This window comes from Geotrypetes seraphini, chromosome 3 (genome assembly GCF_902459505.1).
Source record: "Geotrypetes seraphini chromosome 3, aGeoSer1.1, whole genome shotgun sequence".
Classification (NCBI taxonomy): Eukaryota; Metazoa; Chordata; class Amphibia; order Gymnophiona; family Dermophiidae; genus Geotrypetes; species Geotrypetes seraphini.
Genome location: NC_047086.1, coordinates 112,820,102 through 112,837,985, shown reverse-complemented (window position 1 = coordinate 112,837,985; position 17,884 = coordinate 112,820,102). Strand labels below are relative to the sequence as shown.

The 17,884-nt window shown below is 42.2% G+C and overlaps 1 protein-coding gene across 1 annotated transcript in view; it reads left to right on the top strand.

The window, feature by feature from the left end:
* MEP1A (meprin A subunit alpha) overlaps window positions 1-17,884 on the top strand; it is a 37,685-nt gene that overhangs the window by 16,736 nt on the left and 3,065 nt on the right. Inside the window, exons 10-13 of the mRNA XM_033937565.1 lie at window positions 2,628-2,843; window positions 8,717-9,190; window positions 11,878-12,051; window positions 14,286-14,496. Of these exons, the coding sequence (XP_033793456.1) occupies window positions 2,628-2,843; window positions 8,717-9,190; window positions 11,878-12,051; window positions 14,286-14,496 (1,075 nt within the window). The remainder of the gene's footprint in view (window positions 1-2,627; window positions 2,844-8,716; window positions 9,191-11,877; window positions 12,052-14,285; window positions 14,497-17,884) is intronic.

The following is a 17,884-nucleotide window of genomic DNA, read 5'->3' as shown; positions in this document are numbered from 1 at the left end:
GCTGCTCATGCCAGTGAACATTTCAAGAAGTATGCAGTGGGGGGGGTGGGGGTACATGGCATGGCAGGGAAGACCGAGGCGGGGGGGGGGGGCATAGCATACTGGGGAAGAGTACGGGGTGCACAGTGTGGCGATGGCAGGTACCACCCTCCCTTGCTACGCCACTGTACTAAACTACAATTACATAAGTGAAAATATAAAAACTGACCCTAATTCAAAAACTCTATATGAAAAAGACAATACCAACATCTTTTTGCACTGAATGTTCTTAAAAGATGGAAATATTAACTGAAAGGAATATTTTGACCTGGAAACTTTTCTGACTGAAGGAAATAGCACTAATTGTCAAATTTTCTGGAGCCAAAGCATGAAATCCCAGAATATATAGGATAGAATAGCCAATTAAGATATGACCAAAGCCTAAACCAACATTGCAAACAGACTTTCATGGAAGTTAAGGACAAATAGACTTCAGTTGCCTTAAAAAAAAAAAAAAGACACTTTTTATATAAATTATTAATTTGGGCTTCACAGGTCAGAGGTGAATTGAATATGAAAACCAAAACTTTAGATAAGTTTACAATAGTCAGAACCTCATTATTATTCAAACGAATAGTGGCTGGAGCTTTTTGCCAGGCTTTTCCCAACCATGGCTGAATTTAACCTGAGTTGTTTTTGATTAGAACAAGATTCATTCTTGTTAATGCAGAATAACACTTTCGATTGTGATAAGGTCATGTCCATAGGTTATGATCATAATAATAAAAATATCATCAGCATATGAATATAGGTTCTCTCCTTTGTACAACACTGTGTCCAAAGAACACATGACGATATTAAACAAAATGGAAGACAAGGGAGAGCTTATAGAGCAGACACCAAAAATGAGAAAACATAACTTGTCTATATTATTTTGTAATCTAGACACTTGCATTCATGTGCCCCTTGCAAATATGAATGTCTAGAATGCCAGCACTTAGGAATATTTATTTAATTTTCTATACCATTCTCCCAGGGGAGTTCAGAACGGTTTACATTAATTTATTCAGGTACTCAAGCACTTTTCCCTGTCTGTCCCGGCGGGCTCACAATCTACCTAATGTAACTGGGGCAATGGGGGGATTAAGTGACTTGCCCAGGGTCACAAGGAGCAGCGTGGGTTTGAACCCACAACCCCAGGGTGCTGAGGCTGTAGCTTTAACCACTGCGCCACACATATCCTTACTGGTGTGTGCTAGCAGAGTACCTAAGTGCTCTTCTACAAATACCTATTTAACTTCTGTATTGCGTATTTGCAAGGGGGCCTGCACAGGGTCTTCAGGGGATTCACCCCACCCCCTAAAGGCCCTGAGGGTACTGCTTTGAATTTTATTGGTTGAGCAGGCAACAGGCAGATGCTGCTTAGCCAGTCAAATTCAAATCAGTACTGTCAGGGCCTTCGGGGGGTTCTGAGAATCCCCAGCTCAAGAGCTCTGCTTTTTTTATGGTTTACTTTTTGCTTGATACAGTTTGACTGGTTAAGCAGGCTGCCTACTCAAGAAACCAAACTACACCAAGCAAAAAATAAGCAAAAAAAAAAATTAAAAAGCAAGGCTATAGAGCTGGGGATTCACTGAATCCCCTGAAAGCCCTCACTGCACACCGCAGGCTCTTACCTACATGTGTAACTTACAGAATACTAAGTTACCCATGTCCCTATCACATTTAGGCACCTGCATTATAGGGCTATGGGTGGCTTAACTGCAGGCACATTAATGTGCCAATACTGGGTTATGTTAGCATTCTACAACGGAACTCGGGTGCCCAGGTTCCATTATAAAATAGGCTCCTACTGTGCATCCTTGGGACACCTAAATGGAAGTGAACAGCCTTAGAATTACTTCCATGGAGAGTAATTATATAACAAGATCCCTGGAATAAAGACAAGTAGGCACCTATAGCTGGTATGAATGCCCATGGCTAGATGTTAGCCAGAATCTCACAGATTCAGTACACTATGACCAAAGTTGTGTGCGCAAATCTGTGTGCATTGCTGATTTGCATAAGTAGCTTAATTATTTAACAAGCCAATCACTGCTGATAATTTCCAATTAACAAGCGATTATTGGCATTAATTAGAATTTACATGCACAGTCCGACTTACTCCCATGGTCTGAATATCAGACCCATTGTCTTTAGCAGATCCACTTATAGAGCTTTATATTCATATGCAATACAATATAATGCAATACAATACAATACAGTCATATATACTGCAATTCTCTACAGAGAATTGATGTGGTTTACAATAAGAATTAAATCAAGTTCTTGACGTTACATTTTTAAGCTAGATCTTTTGGTTGTTAAAGGGAAGAGGTGAAGGATTGGAGGTTAGCTAAAGAGAGAAGAGATATGTCTTAAGATTCTTCCAGAAGTCAAGGTACGTGGTGGGTTGTCTTGGGTATGTTGGCAGTTTGTTTTAGATAAAAGGTCCTTGGTATTCAAAGGTAGCATCAAGCATCTTCCACCAAACTTGTTAAGGTGATGGGAAGAATAGTTTGAAGTGCTGCGATACTTGTAATTGAAGAAGGAGTGTCAGATCAACATACAGTTGGTGCCTAATATATAAATCTGTTCTTTTGTTATAGATGCAGGCTACTTTATGTATTTCAGCACCAATGATGGGAGAGCAGGTCAAACTGCACTTTTAGAATCTCGCATTCTCTACCCAAAGAGAAAGCAACAGTGTCTCCAGTTTTTCTACAAGATCACAGGGAGTCCCTCAGACAAACTTGTTATCTGGGTGAGAAAGGATGATGGAACCGGGACCATTCGCAAGTTGACCAAAGTTGAGACATTTACAGGTACTGATTTTTTTAAAAAAGCCATAACCATAAATAATATATTTTTAGTTCATGAAAGAAACATAGAAATAGACGGCAGATAAGGGCCACGGCCCATCTAGTCTGCCCACCCCAATGACCCTCCCCTACCTTTCTCTGTGAATAGATCCCACGTGTCTATCCCATTTGGCCTTAAAATCAGGCACGATGCTGGCCTCAATAACCTGAATTGGAAGACTATTCCAGTGATCAACCACCCTTTCAGTGAAAAAGAATTTCCTGGTGTCCCCGTGCAGTTTCCCGCCCCTGATTTTCCACGGATGCCCCCTTGTTGCCGCGGGACCCTTGAAAAAGAAAATATCTTCTTCCACCTCGATGCACTAGAGATCCGGTATATGCAAATGCATCTCCTACGTATTCTTTTTACTTATCTTGAAAACCTAACAGGTCATGGGATCACTAGGACAGGTTTGGGATTCTCTGGTCTAGAGTGTTGTTACGAGTACTACTGTGCTCTCAGGGAAACTGTATTCTGTTCACTAAACAAAAAATGGGATAGTGATGGAGACCAGTAATAAGAGTTATAAAATGTAAACTGACACTTGAATAAAAATCAGCCACTGTGAAGATTAGGGGAACACAAATATACCAAACAATAACCACATTAAAAATCACTGCCTGGGAAAAGAATCTAGATGTCATCATTGATGATGCAATGAAACCCTCTGCTCAGTTTGCAGTGGCAGCTAAGAAAGCAAATAGACCCCACCCCTCTTTTACAAAAGTGTAGCGCAGTTTGTAGCACCAGCAGCGGCAATAACTGCTCAGACACTCCTAGGATTTCTATGAGTATCGGAGCTATTACCTCCGGGGCCAGCACTAAAAACTGCGCTATGCTTTTGAAAAAGTGGTGGGGGGGGGGGGGGGGAGAATTTTAAAGGATTATTAGGAAAGGAATGGAAAACAAAAATTAGAGTCTTATAAGGCCTTTGTATCGCTCCATGATGCATCCAAAACTCAAACATGGTGTGTAATTCTGTTCACTACATCTCATAAAAGATATAACAGAATCAGAAAAGTACGGAGAAGGGTGATAAAAATGATAAAGGGGATGAGACGATGTCCCTATGAAGAAAGGCTAAGGAAGCTGGGGCTCTTCAGCTTGGAGACAAAACAGTTGAGGGGAGATATGATGGAGGTCTATACAATACAGAGTGGAGTGGAACTAGTAGAGGTAAATCGCTTGTTTACACTTTCCAAACTCTACTAGGACAAAAGAGCATGCAATGACGTTACAAACTGGAGAAAATATTTCTTCACTCAACGTGTAATTAACTGGAATTCGTTGCCAGAGAATGTGGTAAAAGCAGTTAGCTTATCAGAGTTTAAAAAAGATTTGTATAATTTCCTAAAAGGAAAGTCCAAAAGCCATTAATACAATGGATTTGGGAAAATCCACTCCTTATTTCTAGGATAAGCAACATAAAACCTGTTATACATTTTAGGGATCTTGGCAGGGACTTGTGGCCTGGATTGACCACTGTTGGAAACAGGATACTGGGCTTGATGGACCTTCGGTTTGTCCCAGTATGGCAATGCTTATGTTCTTATGATCTTAATTCAAAATCTGCCAATTTCCTAGAACTGGTCTAGCTCATGTCATTTACTTTCCTACTCTCGAAGGAAAGAGTCACAGGTGTAAGAAGAGATGCATGAATAACTCAAGATAGGTCTCAAACCAGGCAAATTGGTGCTTGGATTCAGTTCTTTGGATATTTATGAAATTTTTGTAGATGAACTGGGGAGATTGGTCAAATTTGGTGTACAGTACTCCCCGAAATTCATGGGGAATCCCCGTGAATTTTGAAAAATCAGAAATGCGGGTTTTCACCTGTCAAAAGGCAGAGGAGGCAGGAGAGGGCAGCTGAAGAGGCAGGAGAGGGCAGCTGAAGAGGCAGGAGAGGGCAGCTGGAGAGGCAGCTGGTTGGTGTAGCCTGACTTTACTACAGGAAGAGGCAGTCGGAACAGACCCCGAATGATTGAGTCCGTGAACCGCAAACTGAGAATTCGCGGGGGAACACTGTATATTTCCCTGTTGCTTGGATGGAATTGTTAATATCTAGGTTAGAAATTCTGCAGAGACAAACTTATTTTTCATTCTGGATAAATCATTTATATTTTTATTTCATCAGTAGCAATTGTCTTGACATGACTGTGTGGTCCAATCCCAGCTAGACATCCTTGTTGTCACTGGCAATATGGACTGCTTCTTCCTTCAGGTAGGTAGTGACACATTGCATCTCGGTTGAGTAACTTAAAGCACAGCATTTCTAAAGTTTTAGAGCTAGTTACCATTCAAGCAACCGGGAGCATTAAGCACCAGTCAAGTCATCCAGTCACTGAAACTGAGAGCAGCAAGCACCAGCAATAAATTTGGACAAAAAAAGCTAAGTACAATGAAATGCTTAATAGTTCTTTGTCCTAGTAAAGTGACTGGTTGCAAATGATTATGATAAACCAAAAATTTAAGAAAAATTTAAATATATTTAAAAAGTTTATGACATAGGGGGATTCAAGAGACTAAAGATAGCTCGCAAGGGGCTGTCCTGACATAGACAAGTTCTAAAATCAGGCAGCTGTGGGCCCTTGAGGTCTTCTTATCCCGATATTAATCATAATCATATTAATATAAACTAAAAAGAAACAACCTCTTGTGACCCTGGGCAAGTTACTCAATCCTCCCATTTCATTAGATTAGATAGATTGTGAGCCTACCAGGACAGACAGGGAAAAATGCTTGAGTACCTGAATAAATTAATGTAAACCATTCTGAGCTCAAATAGTATAGAAAATTGAATAAATGAAAAAAATATGTTTCAAACATATGGTTTGTAGTACATACTAAATTCCACCATTGATTTTAGTGAACTTTAGTTAAGTCCTACCATGAGTTCAAAAGATAAAAAAGTATTCAGAAGAGAACACTGACGTTGATTTAAAGTACAGATTGAATGGGAGTGGGAATAAAACAAAGAACATATTTAGAACATAAAGTATTTTGGGGACTATCATAATTTTTAAGGTGTCTGTCCTGTCCCATTATGAAAGGTGGAGATCAAGGAGTCATAGAATTTTTAACTTTTTCAATGACTTTTTCATATTCAGCTTAAATGAAGTTATGATATCAATATCAAAATAAATTCCCAAATACTTAATATTCAAAATACTGCCATAAAAACAATCTTTAATGCAAAGAAGTTCGACCATGTAACCCCTCTTTTAAAAAAGGCCCATTGGTTGCCCATCTCCCATTTAAAAAAATTTTCTTGCTTTCAATGATCAGACCAATCACTCCTCCTCACTATGATCATCTCAGCAATATCTTGTTACAGTCCCATCCGTTCGTCAGTTATTTTATGACACAATACTCAAAACCATTTATTCTGTAGTCGCTCCCACATTATGGAATGTCCTCCCCATAGCTCTAAGACTGGAAAATAATTGTAATCATTTCAAATCTAACCTTAAAAACCCACCTCTTTAAGAATGCTTTTGAGATTTAGATAAATGGTTCACTCAAATCTTTCCTGTCTCCATATCGTTTTTTTCCATTACCTCCTCATTTTTATTTTAAGAATTGTAACCCTGCCCATTTCCCTCCTGTCTTGTCATTGAAATTTTTTGTATGTATGTCCTTTCACCTATTTTTAATTATCCTTTTTTTAAAAAAAAAAAATATTGTACAATCCACTTTGGTATTTAAAGTGGTTTATCAAGCCATAATAAACTTGAAACTTGGAACTACTATTAATCCATCTAAAGGAACCATTAGGTATGGTAAATAGTAAACATGATTCATATAATGGCACGTGAGGAAGTGTATAGAATCCTGCTGCTCCCTCTATTGGATACTTCCCTGCAAATGCAGGATTACTTTAAGAATTGTAATTCTTCCTTAAGAAAGAGGAAGGGAGAAGGGGATGATACCAGGAAGGAGAGCTCAGAAAACCTAAAAGGAAGGGTCAGAGTGAGGAAGAGAAAGCCCAGAGGAAGGCAGGAAAAGGATTTTGGAGGTTATAATTGTTTTCCCTTTATTTTAGACTGAATTCAGCCACTGAATGGGAGCTATAAACTTTATTCCTGTGCCTGGCTAAGAGCCAGGCCTTTGTGTCTGAGCCTGGTTTGTTAACAAAGCAGTATTCTTTGATATAAACTGAACATTGTTTAGAATTTTCTTCTAGAGGCAGTTCTGCTCGTCCGGTGTTTGGGGAAAGGCAGCTACTAGCAAAAGAGGTTTCTTTTGTGGCACATGGACATTTAAGTTGGTTTTTCTTGTGTTAAAGACAGTTCTGTTTACCTTGTATTTGGGGCATAGCAGCTGCTAACCAGAGGTATATTTGGCTGGGAACTGGGTGGAAGCAAAGTCTACTACCTGAACTGGAGGAGACAGAGGATATGAGGCTGGATATAAATAAACCTGTGTTTTCATGCTGCAAGAGTGTACTGACCATCATTGTAGCAATTTCTGTCGTCATCCTGTTTAGTAATGCCACATGGCATTAAATCCATCTTGTCCTAGTTCATTTTGTAGCCAGAAAGGATTGAGAATTGTTTAATAAAGTGAATCAGTTCTGATAATTAGGGTTGGGGATTTGATAAATAGAGTAAGATATCATCTGCATAGGTAGATAGCTGTGACTATAGGATTTAGTAATGATTGACTTCTGTTAATTTGAACTATTGTTTTAGTGGGGTTTTTTTTTAAAATAGATTTTGTGAAATAACTGTATTGTATTTTAATAAGATTTTTATTGTACACCGCTAAATACTTATGTCAGTACTGTTAAATGAAATAATAAATCTATTCTAATCCAATCCAATATATATCTGATTTAATAGCTGCTTCTTATTTGAATAGGATCAGGTATGAACTAGGGGGTAACTTTCCAATAATCTTCATAACTCACTCATAGAATTATGATGGCAGATAAAGGCCAAATGCCCATCCAGTCTGCCCATCTGCAGCATTCACTATCTCCTCCTCTTCCTAAGAGATCCCACATGCCTGTTTCATACCTTCTTGAATTCAGACACAGTTGTTGTCTCCACCACCTCTATCGGGAGACTATTCTATACATCTACGACCCTTTCCAGCCTGCACAAAGTAACCTGAACTTCAGCCCCAAACTACTCAAATAGTGTTTGAAGATTGGTGTTGATGTAGGTAAAAGCTGCTTTTAGTGGGAACATAAAGAACAGAAGATGATTGCACATGCACATATTTCAACATTTCCTTATTATGACCGGGATAGCCATGCAAATGATTACTCGCAATTGGAAGAATTGGGATCGTCTTAGTTTTCCTTTCTGGTGGGCAAGCTTATGCTTAACTTATAAGTATGAGAAAATGAATGCTGACATGCTGGGGCATAATAGGATATTCAAATTGGTTTGGGGTCCATTGATATCTTTTGTAGATTTGTTATAGTTGTCCTGTATCTTTATTTTATTTTCCGTTGTTTTACACCCATACATGCGGTGGGGGGGGGGGAGTGGGGGGTATATCTTTTGTTTTGGTATTATTCCTGATGGTAATGCTAGATGAGGGAGGGAATCTTATTTTTGTATAGATACTAATTGATTATAAGTGCTTGGTTGATTATTATTATTTAAATATAAATTGTATTGCACTTTTTGTTGGCATTAAAAACTAAATAAAGTTGGATTTTTTTTTTTTAAAAGGAAATTAAGTGTGCATATGAAGTTTTCTTCTTTGTTAACACACACACACATACACTTTTAATAGGCTAAAAGAATGTATGTATGTAGTACACGGTCAGGTTCCCATAGGATCACTCCCTCTTATAATCTCACTAACTTTCTTTTCTCTTCAGGTGATGCAGACAAGAACTGGAAAATTGCCCATGTGACCCTTAATGTTGCAGAAAAGTTTCGCTATGTTTTCCAGGGAATAAAAGGCGATGCAGGAGCCTCCACTGGTGGCATTTTGGTTGATGATATTAGCCTCACAGAAACCCCGTGCCCCAGTTCTGTGTGGCACATCCGCAATTTCAGCAATATCCTCCAAAAAACTGTTAAAGGTGATCACATGTTCAGCCCACGGTTCTACAGCCCTGATGGTTATGGCTACGGGGTGACTCTGTATCCCCATGGTCAAAATTACTCCACCTATGTGAACTATACTGGGATTGCCTTCCACCTGTGCAGTGGGGAGAATGATGATATCCTGGAATGGCCGGCTTTCAACAGACAGGCAATTTTGACGGTGCTTGATCAGGAGCCTGACATAAAGCTCAGAATGTCAGCCAGCCGCAGTTTCACAACCAGCATAAGCCAGGTCAATTCAGGTAAATGTTTAGAGCACAGAACAAAAAATATGGATATAGGTGATCACCAGGGCAGGATTAATTCTTTGAGGGCCCCTAGGCACACAAGTACACTGGGCCCCCTGGCCCTGTCCCATCCCGTGGCCCATTTCTGCTCTGCCCCCACCCCGCCCCCATTTATCTGTTTTCTTATTTACTTCTTTATTTCCACTTGTATTTCTTTCTTTTTTTTTAAATTCAAAACAAACAAAGATTAGCATACCAGTGCACAGTTTTTCTTCTATGCAACCCTCAAACATCTCTGAACAAATCCCTCTTCCTTCCCTTTCCACCTACTTACTCTAGTGTGCCTCCTGAGATTTCTGCTGTGCCATGACACACTGGTGAGGAGGAGAGTCATCCACGCTGGCTGCCTGCCTACAGGACGTGTCTCTCGCGGCGAGAGGCATGTCCTGTAGGAAGTCAGCCGGCCTGGACGACTTTCCTCCTGGCCGGCGTCTCTCCTCTTCTCCCTGTACTTCCCGGATCCTTCTAATGGCAGGGTCGCAGCAAGATGGGCCTCCATGCATGCGCAGACATTGATGTGATGACATCACACTCGCAGTGTGAAGCAGAACTTCCTGACATTAGTCCTGAGTCTGCCGCCCCTCAATTTCAGTCCATGACCTCTTGTTCAAAAGTGACTCGAACAAGAGGTCATGGACTGAAACTGAGGGGCGGCAGACTCAGTACTAATGTCAGGAAGTTCTGCTTCACACAGTGAGTGGTGGACGCTTGGAATGCTCTCCCGGAGGAGGTTGTGATGGAGACCACCATTCTGGGATTCAAGGGCAAGTTGGATGCACACCTTCTTGCAAATCACATTGAGGGAAACGGGTGAACAAGGTGTCCATTAGGGAACACCTGGCTTAGCCTCCACATGTGCGGGTCGCCGGACAGGATGGACCTAAGGTCTGATCCAGTGAAGGCATTTCTTATGTTCTTATCACGCATGCACATGATATTATCATGTCGACTTCCAGGTGCCTTCCAGCCGGGGCACTGCATTTAGTGTGCCACCGGCTGGAAAAGTTTGTGGGACACTGGCCTAATAAGTGGTGTAGTCAACCATAGAGATGGGGACTCAGGCCCATATCCCATTCTAACTACTACCCTTGTGGTGGAATATGTGAGCCTTCTAAAAGCCACCATAATCCTTTACATTAAAACACTGAAGAGACAGTCCTTACTTTGTAAAGCTTACAAACAATTAAACAGACAAACAGGACAAGTTAGGGAGCTTCTCAGGCATGGGTGCTTTATAAGTGAATGGGAGTTAAAAGCAACCTCAAAAAAGTGGACTTTTAGCAGGGGTTTGAATACTGACAGAGATGGAGCTTAATGTACTGACTTAGGTAGTCTGTTCCAGGTGTATGGTGCAGCTAGTGAGAAGGAACATAGCCTAGAGTTGGCAGTATAGGAGAAGGGTTCAGAAAAAAAAAAATATTAGGAGTCACATTAGACACCCACTTGACCATGATTGAACACATGAACTTGGTGGCAAAGAAGTGCTTTTTTGCACTATGGAAATTAAAGACCATTAAAAAATATTTCGACCCTCTATCTTTTAGACTACTGGTTCAATTATTGGTTCTATCCATATTGGACTACTGCAACATCATTTACTTGGGTATACCTAAAAAAAACAGTGAGAAAATTAAGAATAGTGCAGAACACGGCCGTCCACTTAATATTCGGATTGAAGAAAAGCGAGCATGTTAGTCCCTACTACAAACTGCCACACTGGTTGCCAATGGAGGCACGAATAATGTTCCAAGTTCTCTTGCATTTGTTTTAAACTAGTTTGGGGAATGGCCCCTACCTATCTCTTTTCGAGCTACACATCCCCACTAATCTTTTTGCTTATCCAAGGATCACTGATTGCAAATACAGGTCCTTTCTGGACAGAATTTTTAAGTTTCAAGCTAGTAAAGAGCAGACCTGGCTAGGCAATTACATCAACGAAGCCAGATTGACCTACGGCGCATTTCGGAAAGAAATTAAGACAGCACTGTTCGACAGTTTTATCTCCTAATCAGATACCATTTTAAAACCAATAACACCATACTGATAACTTTGAGAAATATGTGTATTTTTACTATTTGTATTCTATAATTCGCTGATTGTCCAGCTCTCTTCAGTGTAAACCGCCTAGAAGTCGTAATATTGTGGCAGTATAGAAAAAATAAAATTATTATTAATAAAAGAGAAACTTGCCTGATGAATGGAATAGACAGGGAGGAGTATATATTGAGGAACTGCAGAGTGAATGCACTTGTAAGTCAATAAGAGGAGTTTCAACTGTATGCAGAAATGGATAGGGAGTCAATGAAGTGGCTTGAGAATAGGAGTGATTTACTGACCAGACGCCTTTGTGGAGCGTAGCTCTGGAGTGCAGTGACTAGCTTTGGCTAGAGGAAGTACACAGGCAGAGGCATGTGCGTACTCCTTTGAAGTTTCTATAAAAAGAGATGTTTTTAATAATTTTTAAAAACTCTGCAAGTTATTATTCATTCTGCATTGTACCACAGAAAGGTAGTACATCAAATCCCTCACCCTGTACCCCTTACAATCCAATTGACTAATGCTGTCTGCTTAAAATGCATCGTTTTAATTTGTATTTATTACTGTGTACAGTAAGCAGTATGCTGCAACTTTGTCATTTACAGGTCAACCTAACATATCAAAGTGGGATAAACCATTTATTACTGGACGTTATGACGCTGAATGTGATTGTAACAGAAGCACAGACTTTGGGTGGAGTACCTTTATATCCCATAACCAGCTACATCGCAGGAGTTTTCTGAAAAACGATGACTTCTTTATTTTTGTGGATTTTGAAGGTATACATTAGTTGCTTGTGACATTTTGCTGCTTAGCCGACCAGCTTGAGTACTTAATACCCACAAGTCTGCAGGTAGATATTTGAAATTTACCAGCTGGCTGGTGTTACAAGGATCCAATGTCACATTAGCAAAGGAAAAACAGGAGGAAACAGGCCCCTAGAATCTTCCCTTTTCTACACAGGGAACATGAAGTGCACAAATGTTTCCCTGCAGATGGCTCAGGACAGTTTTCAAAGGGGTTTTCCATGGGTAATCACTGATTGAAAAGACCAAGCTCTAAATAATAATATAGAATACAACAATAGTGATATGTCCACTGTAATCCCAGTGTTCCCTCTAAGCGGGCGGGTGTTGTGAGCAAACTTTTTTCACTGTGAGCTAAAAATATCGGGCGCCAGCAAGTTATGAGCCAAATAAATATGTTGCTTTCTACCACAGAACTTCCTTACGTTTGTATGGAATCTATCCCCTTTCAACTTTAGAGAGTGCCCTCTCGTTCTCCCTGCCTTAGCTACTAAGTCTATTCCCTTCAGTACCTTGAATGTTTCTATCATGTCCCCTCTCAATCTCCTCTGCTCAAGGGAGAAGAGGCCCAGTTTCTCTAATCTTTCGCTGTACGGCAACTCCTCCAGCCCCTTAACCATTTTAGTTGCTCTTCTCTGGATCCTTTCGAGTAGTACCGTGTCCTTCTTAAAGTACCAGTGCTGGACGCAGTACTCCAGGTGAGGGCGTACCATGGCCCGGTACAGCAGCATGATAACCTTCTCTGTCTCTTCAGTCCAGCATCTGCCCCTTCCATTCACTGTCTGTCTTTCCCTGCCATCTCTCCTCCTGCCCCCCCCCCCACCCCCCAATTTGGTCTAGCATCCATCATCTTCCTTCTGTTCCCCTCATGGTCTGGCATCTCTATCCTTCCCTCCCCCCTGTGGTTTTTAGCATATCTCTCTTCTCATTTCCTCCACTCAGATCTGATCATTCTCTGCTCTCTCTTCCCTTTTCTTCTCTGGTCTTCCTTCTCTATTTTCTGCCTCCATCTAAATTAAATTCTTTCTTACTATTTAGTCCCGTTTCCCTCTTTTCACTGTGTCTACACACAGCTTGTCACCCCTTTCCCTCACCCCTCCATTATCTTACTATTTTCTTCCCCCTTTATTTATCTCCTCCTTCCATCCAGTATGTGTTCTTTCCCCACTTCCATTCAGCATCTGCTCTCCCTTCTCAACTGACATCCATCTGCCTTCTGCTCTCTCTCCCTTCTTCTCACTTCCATCATCTGTCCCCTTCTCTCTCTCTCTCATCTCCTCCATTCCATCATCTGCCCCTTCTCTCTCTCTCTCTCTCTCCCCCCCCAACTTCCATCATCTGCCCCCCTTCCCCTCACCTTTGTGGGTCACTTTCTTTCCCCTGAGGGTGGCTCATGTCACAGGGGAAGCTTTGGCCGAGCAGAACCGCTTGATTGACAGTGGAACTTACTTGATTGATGTCGATGCTGGGGCCCGTTGCCGTTTGAAGGAAAAAAAAAAGGTGGAAAAAAGGAACCTGTAAAGGCGAGAGGAAGGGAAACCTCCAGGACAGCTGCTTTTTGCCCTCCTTCAGCGGCCCAAGAGTTCAGACCAGCAGCGGCAGCTCTGTATGCTTTTAACTTCGGCACAGAGCTGCCCCTAATCAATAGTTTAGCGGTTTCATGAGGCAGCCTCGGGGCCTTTGATAGCCGGCCCGCTTCGATGATGCGATGTGGGCCGGCCTAGCAAAGGCCCCGAGGCTGCCTTATGAAACCGCGCTAAACTATTGATTAGGGGCAGCTCTGTGCCGAAGTTAAAAGCATACACAGCTGCCGCTGCTGGTCTGGAGGTGCGGAGACAAGGCAGGAGGCAAACGCGGTGGAAGGCAGGAGTCCCGGCGAAGGCAGGAGTCCCGGCACAGCGACTGCAACAGGAAGTTGCAAGTCAGCTGACGCCGGCCTTTCGTTGCGGCGGGGACCGAATCCTTCGCGGACCGGCAAGATTTTGTTTGCGGACCGGCGGTTGAAGAACTGTGCTCTACACTGTGTGCGCTGTGACGAGAAACATGTGCGCTGCGAGGTAATATTTTGTGCGCCAGCGCACCCCAGCGCAGCTTAGCGGGAACACTGAATTCCAACTCAGGTTTCTACTCAATGCCAGTTTCCAAACATTTTCTTGTAGCACTGCTGACTTTGTGCATTTTTAAAGTGTCTTTTTTTCCCCATAAAGATTTAACATACCTCATTAAGTCAGAAGTTCCCATCAGACCAGTGCAATCAGACCCTGCAGATGTTGTCCATGAAAGACCGCGGAGATCAGCTAAGAATCGTGACGCTGTGGAAGAACACAACCAGCTGAGTAATTTTGGAGACCCATGTGACTCAAATCCTTGCCTGAATGATGGAATCTGCGTAAATGTGAACGGGAGGCCGATCTGTAGGTAGGTCATATTTTATTTCAGCTCTATATTGTAAAGAACTTAAGGGAAGACACTGCCAAATGGGCTATTGGTCCAGTATAGGCAATAATATAGTATAGTAGAGGATTTCTAAAAATGTTTTTCATGATTGATTGATCAATCAAAATTCTTGCAATATTTATATACCAGTTATAGTCTAAGGGCTCCTTTTACGAAGGTGCGTTAGGGACTGATTCCACTAAGCTACAAGTACAGAGAAGGAGAGAATGGCTGTAGTGATGATTCCATTTGCAGACCTGATGCAGAAAACAGCTCACTGCCTGGTTTTCTGCACGATCGCTCATTCCCTGATCCGACCATGCAAATAAACTGATTAATATTAAAATGCCATGTAAACTAGTAGAGCGATTGATGTTCTAACATGGCTTCCTGATGCACTAAAAAAAAAATGATCGCTTTTAGCGATCCAAAAAAAAAATACCTGCCTAACCTTTTTTTTTTAATGGGCACAGATGCTGTACATGTTACACATGCACAATATCTGCCCTGTTAGAAAAGAAAAAAATGCACCCTCCAGTCCAAATGGTGGGCCTTTCCCTCCCCCGTGCATCCTGTGATGTACAGGGAGGGGCCTTAGGCATCTGAGCCAGTCAGGGCCTTAGGCCCCGCCCTCTGTACATTCAAGCCAATCAGGACCTTACACTCCCCCCCTTGTATCCCGTGATACAGAGGGAAGAGCCAAAGGCCCTAATTAGCTCATGGGGACAGGCCTAAGGCAGTGGGCCTAAGAGCAGGATGGACAGCTTCCCCCCTGCTCCAACTTCTCTGAAAAGGTACGGGGGGGGGGGGTTTGGAGGGTGGGGGTGGGGTTCAGGTGGTAGGAGGGAGTAGGCATTCCTCCTGCCTTTTATTTTAGTAGGAAGGGGGAGGTGAGGGGATGTTTGGGGGCACCTAGCGCAGAAGTAGATCTTTGGTGGCAGGAGGGAGTGGGCATCCCTCCTCCTGTTATGCTGTCATGGGGGGGGGGGGAGTCACCATGGCAGGAGTGAATGAGCATCCTTTCTCCCATTTTTTCTTGTGTGGGGGAGGTGGGATTGGCATAGCAAGAGGGAGTGGGCATCTTTCCTGCCAGTTTTGTCTCACATGGGGGAGGGCAAATAGCAAGAGGGAATGGCCATCCATCCTGCTGATTTTTGCTAGCATGGAGGATTACCATGCTTTGTTTGTTGGGGGTCATTGGGAAGTGTTGAGGGGGTTTTGTTTTTTGTTTTTTTTTAAATCATCTATTCATTTTCAAGCGAACAGTGACAAAGTGATGCTGGTGAGTCCCTGGACATTGTCTACCTAGATTTCAGCAAAGCATTTGATAGCGTACCACACCGCAGGTTGCTAAGCAAGATGAGTTCTTTAGGTTTGGGCGACACATTGACAAATTGGGTTGGGAACTGGCTTGGAGGTAGGCTTCAGAGGGTAGTGGTGAATGGCACCCCCTCCGAAATGTCAGAGGTGATAAGTGGAGTGCCACAGGGCTCCGTCCTGGGCCCGATCTTGTTCAACATCTACATAAGAGACTTGACAGAAGGGCTCCGAGGAAGAATAACGTTATTCACCGATGATGCCAAGCTAAGCAATGTAGTGAACAAGAGCACAACAGACAATAATTCAATGGCAGATGATATGATGCATGACCTACTTCTACTGGAGCACTGGTCTAGGTCCTGGCAACTCAGTTTCAATGCCAAAAAATGCAAAGTCATGCACCTGGGAAGCCGAAATCCATGCAAGATTTACACCCTAAATGGCGAGATCTTGACAAAAACTGAAGCAGAAAGAGACTTAGGGGTGATTGTCAGGGAAGACATGAAGTCTGCAAATCAAGTTGAGCAAGCTTCATCCAAAGCAAGGCAAATTATAGGTTGCATACGCAGGAGTTTCGTCAGCCATAAACCTGAAGTCATTATGCCACTGTATAGATCCATGGTGAGACCGCACCTGGAGTACTGTGTGCAATTTTGGAAGCCACATTACCGCAAGGATGTACTGAGACTGGAATCGGTCCAGAGAATGGCCACCAGGATGGTCTCGGGACTCAAGGAGCTCCCATACGAGGAGCGGTTAGGGAAGTTGCAGCTCTACTCACTCGAGGAACGTAGAGAGAGGGGAGATATGATCGAGACATTCAAGTACCTCACGGGTCGCATCGAAGTGGAAGAGGATATCTTCTTTTTCAAGGGTCCCGTGGCAACAAGGGGACATCAGTGGAAAATCAGGGGCGGGAAACTGTACGGTGACACTAGGAAGTTCTTCTTCACCGAAAGGGTGGTTGATCGCTGGAATAGTCTTCCACTTCAGGTTATTGAGGCCAGAAGCGTGCCAGATTTTAAGGCCAAATGGGACAAACATGTGGGATCTATCCGCAAAGATAGATAGGGAGGGTCATTGGAGTGGGCAGACTTGATGGGCCGTGGCCCTTATCTGCCGTCTATTTCTATGTTTCTATGTTTCTAATGGTGTGGGCAGACTTGATGGGCTGTAGCCCTTATCTGCCGTCATCTTCTATGTTAAAGCAAAACAATGGTAGGCAATATTGCAATGATATAAAAAAACACAGGTCAATCCAAGAGCAATAATGTACAAGCAATAAAACTAGAAAAAGTATCAAGTCACCGAACTTGAAAAATACCCGCTCCCTCATTCCCAAGTTTTCCCCACTCTTCCCGATCCCGTCACCCTCCCCCTTCTCCTCCATTTTTGCCAGATGGGTAAAAACTAGAAATGGTAACCAACTCTAAAGAAAATAGAAAAGAATCAGGCATTCAATAAGCGACTTCGAGCCACTGGTGTAAGCATAGTCCTTCAATGGTTTACCTCTTACTTTGCAAATCGCATTGCTGTTGTCTCTTTTAGTAATACCACTTCTTCTTCCATTCAAAATAGGTTTGGTATCCCGCAAAGATCTATTCTGTCTCCCCTACTCTTTAATATCTACTTGGCTCCCTTATTAACACTCTGTCAATCTATTGGACTTACTGTTTATGCTTACGCAGACGACATTCAGATAATTTATCCTATCGATGCCTCTAGTCCAGATGACATCAATCTGTTCAATGCCAAATTAGACAAAATCTGCCAGTGGCTCCACGAAAACATGCTGTCACTCAGTATATCTAAATCCAAATCTCTTCTTTTTCCGTGGAAAGATAATATACAGCTCAGTTCTCCCATTACAATAAATGATATCCCTATTATTTATGTCTTTGCAACTAAAATTTTGGGTGTAATAATAGATAACAAATTAACTTATCACCCACAAATTAGCTCTGTAGTAAAAAATTGTTTCATTTGACTAAGGATGATCTGTTCTCATGCAAACATTCTAGACCCTCAATCTCTCAGTACTCTAATACAT